Here is a 6,417-nt window from a genome sequence, read left to right as displayed (position 1 = left end):
ATCATTGTATATAGTCATAATCACCCATACTGACACAAAAAAGGTTTAGATTCAATGTTTAAAAACACAAAAGCCATAAGAATGAGAAATACATATTTAATGTTATGAATCCAAACCTGTCAGCAAAAAGACCGAAGATAAATGCTCCAAAGAATTTTCCAACCGCAACAGCAACTTGAGCAGTTGACCTCAAAGGCAAATTATCACAAACCAAGTCCCACTGTGAATGTGATACATAAATTATTACTAGAAAATACAGTTCTAAGTATAATACTTTAAAATTAATACATACCTGACTAACTATTGTTTGACCTTCACTTTCTTCATCAAAGATATAACCATTACATTCTATGACTTCTGGTTTTTTAGTTTGGTTACAATAATGACGAGCTTGGTCAAAACCCATCTCACTTAAATAAGTGTAGTTCCAGTTATATTTCACACAACTTTGTTTTTTCAATCTGTTAATCATGTATCATTCTATTAATAATATTTATATTAAGTAAATAAAATAGTTTTTGAGGTTTCTAATAATGCACTAACCCAGGGCTGCTAATCTCAATAATTTGTTCCATAGTCCAGTTGGCCTTAACCAGCTCTGGAATCCTACATACAAATAAAGGGTCTCCTCCCAGGAAGACATAAGATGTTATATGCATGGAATTAAAAATTCCTGGAGTACTTGTTAGAAAGAATAACCATACCAGCCAGAGATGGTTTTTACATTTTTTTTCTAAAGCATTTTCTAATGTTACTGGGTCCATTGTAGGGATGTCAACTGAAGGCCAGGAGACAATATCAATTATGGTTGAATGACAAATGCTATTTTCTCTATTATTATCAGCATCTAATTGTTCCTCATCCTTTAGTGCAATGTTTTAATAATTTAACCCAAGACTAATAAGTATCAACCTTCTGATTGACAGCCATTAGACATCACAACCGTTTTACAGAATGCATTACACTTCGCTTGGTTTTCATCTGTAAATAATAAAAAAAACTTGTAATTTAAAATTGCAACAGCTCAAATACATCCTGTCCAAAAGAACATACATCCATGTTGTTTAAATAAAGAAAATTAACAACAAAAAGAATAAATAAGTTAATAAACAAATATACATTGTAAAGTAGTATCAATTAGTACGTAAGTACCTCATTGTAAAAAATGTTATCTCACTTATCAGTGAAATTTGTTTGGTAGAGCAATTATATGGTTAACTACAGTTTAGTTGTTTGAATTAATAAACTCGAAACTGACTAAAAAATAATAAGCAAATCATAAGAATAATTAAAGCTTGGAAAAATGTGTTGAATAGAGAAAATACATTAATAAAATTATTTAACCAGGTGGCTTTTTAACTAACAGTTTATCATTTAAGAATTTAACAACCTTAAAAGTAACATTGTTATGCAAACCTGAGACATTATTACCACAATAAAATATGATAGATTATTTTTCCCCTATCTTCTGTTGGATAACAGTAATTAGATAAAGAAAGATATTAACTTACCTGACTGATTTTAGATAACAAACTGTTCCTATTCACTGATAGAAGAACACACAATGTTTATAGCTTGTATTGGATAACAAATTAAAGTGGCATTGAAGTATTAAATTCACTATTCATTTCATGTTGAATTAGTTTATTAGTGAAGATTGATTTTCTACCTAATGTAAACACAACCAACTATTTATAACTTTGAAGAGAATAAAAATACCTGTCCTTAAAAATAAAACTAGGTATATTATATTTCTTTAAATATTACAAATATTGACTAGTTTTACAACCTGAGATTCATATTAAATAAGTTATTAGTAACTTGTTAAACTTCTATTAAAAGTATATTAATAAGTAATATTCTAAGACAATTATCTATTAAAACCATAACAGGATTCACTTCAATTAATTAAATTAAGATTCCTAACAAATTAGATATTAAATAAAACAACTAAAAATATTCAGTACTAGCAGGCACTAACATGTTACAATGTCCTGTTTAAGTCTTACTGAAGGTGTGTACATTATAGAGATGTAACAAAAAATATAGCAAAAAAAAAAAAAAAAAAGAGGACAACAAGCCAATTCTCTTTTTTAAATGGTTCAATAGAATTTATTGAAGGCATCAATTCCAAGGATACAAGGATCACCTAATTAGAAGCGACTTTAATTGCTTTATTATTAAATTAATCTGAACTGTAAGCAGATAAATGTTGTAATTTACGACGTCAGAAATTACATCAACACAATTCTAATTAACGGAAAAACACCTGAATAATAGAATTGAAGAATAGACAATAAAAAAAAAATTATATTGTTCCCTAAATTCATTTTGAATTAGGTAAGTCAATAGACGTTTAAAGTAAAGTTGTACATATCCAAACAGTTAAAGTATTATATCTGTATTTAAAAAAAATGTTTTTGATAAATATATTTTAAATGTCCACTCTCTAAACTTGAAATATGTTTGATAAGTAAGTGCTTAATTTATGTTATTCTATTTTTATTTTTTATTTTTATCAAAACTGGTCAAAAGAAAACTGATAAGAAATCAAATATATTGTCTTAAAATTAAAGTAAAATTTATAATATGAAAATAAAATATAATATAATTTTTTTTTATTTCGGTAAGCACATACAATAAAATATATGTACTTATTAATTGCAATGCAGTTGTATGAATTCACAGAATTAATATCTCATTCATACCTTTCGAATCTTAATAAAATTAATCACTAATGAATAATTGGAAAAATGTTAAGAAGTAATGCTATGATTACACAACTACTATGTGAAGTTGAGAACAATGAATTATGTGATTCAACTTACTATGTGAAGTTGAGAACAATGAATGAACTGTCACACTCCTGATAGTAGCTCTTACTACTAGAAAGTCGGTCGAAAGACTAAACTGACGGCGGTAGTTTCCTGCGTATATGACGCAGCTCAAGGACCTTTCTTTTTTATCCTTTAATAAACACCAGACATGGAAGGCGAGTCCCAACTCCAAAGTAATTTTTTTTTATATATGCTTTATAAAGTTTAGTACATGTGCTCTATTCGCCCAAGGACGAAAATATGTTAAAAGAGGCTCTTACCGAATTTCTGCAATGTATTGATCGTCAGAAGGTTATAACGATAATGTTGAAAGCAATAAAATTGATAGGATCAGTATGATTTTATTTTTATTGAAGCTCTTTCAATATTATTGAAGGAGTCTCAGTATTGTGGTAGATGTAAGGAGAATATTGAGCAATATTACAAAAGTAGTGCATATCTATACATACAACTTAGCTAATACCCATATATAGGTTATTCTTCGAAAATATTTATTTTTGTATCTTTTATCAATATCTCATAACAGCATTGATATAGCGGGGTTTTCCGTTTTCTTATATTCCTCTAAAAGGAATAAATATAGCTTCTCAGTTCGAATCCCAAAATTTTTGCTCTTTCTATTTATAATTATGCATGAAACTTATTAATCTGGGTGTCCTCGGGGTAACCAATGAAACTTTGAGCTTTTACAATACTATGATTTATTTTAACGATCGATAGTATGATTGCTTTTAACTGATTGACTGATAGCTCTTGGTTTTAAAATGTCTTCTAGGAAAAAATATCAGTAATTATAAGCTAGCTAAAATTTAGAGAAAGTAGGTGTGTTCCAAGGTTTTGGTCTCGTAAATCTGGCATTGTCTGTTCACATTCTATACACGAATGGGAGGTAAATTCTAAAAGTTTTAGCTCTGGTTAACTTTCTTTTCATTCCACCAAATATTTCTATGCAATTTTCTTTTATATTGTTGACAATGTTAAGCTAAATGATAAAAACGTGCCCGTGACTCTATTGTTTCTTATTCATTTGACTCTTCAACTTATCAGGAATATCTATTTTACATATATTTGTTTTTGTTTATTTTTAACATATTTGATTATTAAACAACCTCGAAAATTCTTAATCTACTTTCGTGAAGTATTTAAGATATATAGGGCGTTTTTCTACAAATTTCTCATTCGTCTGGATTTGAATCCATTAAGCTCTCTTATATAAATTTTAATTGTATCATTTATATTCTTAATTTATTCCTTTTCTTTATTCAAACTACTTTGTTTCTTTGAAAATGATTTCCTACATACAATTATTTTTCTGGATAACATTATGTTTATTTATTTTATGATTAAACACGAACCTTTTCAACATATTTCTATTATCATAGTCTACCTATAACATTAAAATTTTACAGAAAAATTCCAATGGAATGTCGATAATCTGGTTGAGTTCTCATTCCTCTGTCCTTCAAATTTCATGATCTCTTTTTTTAAGACTGTGACACTAGCTCAGAGCTACTGCGAACATTGTTTTATTCTCTGTACCCTAAAATAAGGATTTAGTTGAGGAAAAAAAAATTGGATGAAACTATTATTGATAAAAAAATAAATTATGAAGACAAATACATCTTTTATATACTGACTCATACATATACCTCATAATTTTTCATTCAAATCTCCATTTTCCATTTCAAAAAATTCTTCCTCTATACTAAATCTAATTTTCTTAATTAAAAAAAAAAAGTTCTCATAGTTAGCAATATTAAACAATGGATAAATACAAAATACTAGAGAATTTTATTGATGAATAAAGGAGAATTGGAGTAAAAGAAAAAAGTTGGACGGTAAAAGCCGAGAGAGCACGATCTTTCCTGATTTTATTACGGTTTTGTAACCTAAGTTTAACACTAAAGAAGTGTTTAAAAAAGTTTAAGTTGTATTTTTGGCTGGTTCAAAACTTATATTCGTAATTCCCAAACTGAGAAACACTAAAATAAAAATTTATATAGCAACAGGAAAAATAAAAAAAATAGTTTATAAATTTTCCCTTCCCAAATCTTTTTTTTTTTTTCGAATATAATAATGGGAACTTTAACACGATCCCAGCAAACTTCACACAATTTGAGATCGTGCATACCGAGGTAATCGGAAGGTGCATGATGCGCCAATTTCTTTATTTCAGGAACTAGAAATACTAATCACGATTGTGAAGAACTGTTAAGTTAGCTATCACTAATTTAATTTGTCCGATATTTTGTACAATGATTATGAAAGCAGATACCATATATTTCATAGATTATACAGAAACATCATTTATAGAACCGCAGGACTTAATCACTGTCAGTCATTAGTGATTTGTATTTTTAATGAGTAAAACCTTATGGCAATCACTGCCTCATCGATCCACAGAGTTCTCTGATTAGATAAATGTTTACACTTCGTAAACCACGAGCTCCAAAACCTTAATTAATGTATAAATACAGGAGTCTAATACTACAACTATAGGACAATGAAATAAATCATGGGATCATAATCATTATTATTTATTAGTTATCTTTATTAATATACCTCAATAAGAAATAATATTACAAAATTAAAGAAAAAAAAATGTATGTCGCTTCAGCAAATCGAATATCCTGCGTTTCAGTTTATAAACTTATTATTATTGCGCAAGTTTGTAAACAGCCGATAGCCTAAGTGAATAGCCTAAAGTCAGCTTGGATGAACTTTATCAAAACTTAAGGCACCTCTACAGGTTTATCAAACCGTGGCAAATTCGTGCATGCACAAACATGTGGATAGGTTGTTTAGCTTGGCTGGTACGTGTTGGCCTAAATTTGTTGTCGATCCGCCGAGAGTCGGTTTTTGAACAAAGGTCAAAGGGGGTTCGTGACAGCGCTTGTGTAGCATCTCCACCATTGTTCTGGTTTTGTCGCAACTGTGAGCTGTTAGAAGTTGGCGTTGTTTGTATCTTTTGTTACTTGATAAATATAATATTATAAAAAAAAATGGTTTAGTGGTCAAATGAAGAAATATTACAATTTCTGGAGAGTTATTAAGCAGAATCGTGTATTTGGAATTCGCAGGATAAAAATTATTAAGACGAAACAAAGGTTGCTGATACATGGGATGGACTGAGTGAAATTTTAAATGTGTCAGAGAAACAACAAGAGGGAGATCAGAGTTGGTTGGAGCTTTTTTTTCAGAAGCAGTGGGAGTCACACAATAACTTGAAGTTTTTAGCTTTTGATTATTCTATAAAATGATCTTAACTGACATACTCCATCCATAATTTATCACATTAATCAATAACTATCATCCTTTTTTCCATATTTTCATATAATCTTTACTTTCTATAAATCTCAATGAGTGGGAGACATGCGACACAGGGAACCTGTCATCAAAACAATCAAAATCATTAAAACAACAATTCGGGGGACCTGAATGGAAATAATAATAAGTAAATGGAATGTTTTGGTAAAACATTGGCCACAATAATTATCATATTGGTGTTGTAACACAAACTAGTTTTCTTTCGAATAAAGATATTTATCTAAGAAGATGTTTCACAAAGTAACATTGGATG

General features: G+C 29.0%; 1 protein-coding gene across 1 annotated transcript in view; it reads right to left on the bottom strand.

Moving 5' to 3' along the window:
- Positions 1–2,917, bottom strand: part of LOC106677761 (organic cation transporter protein) — a gene marked incomplete in the record, with an annotated part of 14,949 nt that extends 12,032 nt beyond the window's left edge. Inside the window, 5 exon segments of the mRNA XM_067050142.1 lie at positions 117–220; positions 293–461; positions 544–981; positions 1,512–1,669; positions 2,829–2,917. Coding sequence (XP_066906243.1) covers positions 117–220; positions 293–461; positions 544–764 — 494 coding nt within the window.
- Between the last annotated feature and the right edge of the window lie 3,500 nt (positions 2,918–6,417).

Source organism: Halyomorpha halys, unplaced genomic scaffold (genome assembly GCF_000696795.3).
Source record: "Halyomorpha halys isolate HHAL.00 unplaced genomic scaffold, Hhal_1.1 Scaffold107.1, whole genome shotgun sequence".
Classification (NCBI taxonomy): domain Eukaryota; kingdom Metazoa; phylum Arthropoda; class Insecta; order Hemiptera; family Pentatomidae; genus Halyomorpha; species Halyomorpha halys.
This window is presented reverse-complemented; position numbering and strand designations above follow the sequence as displayed.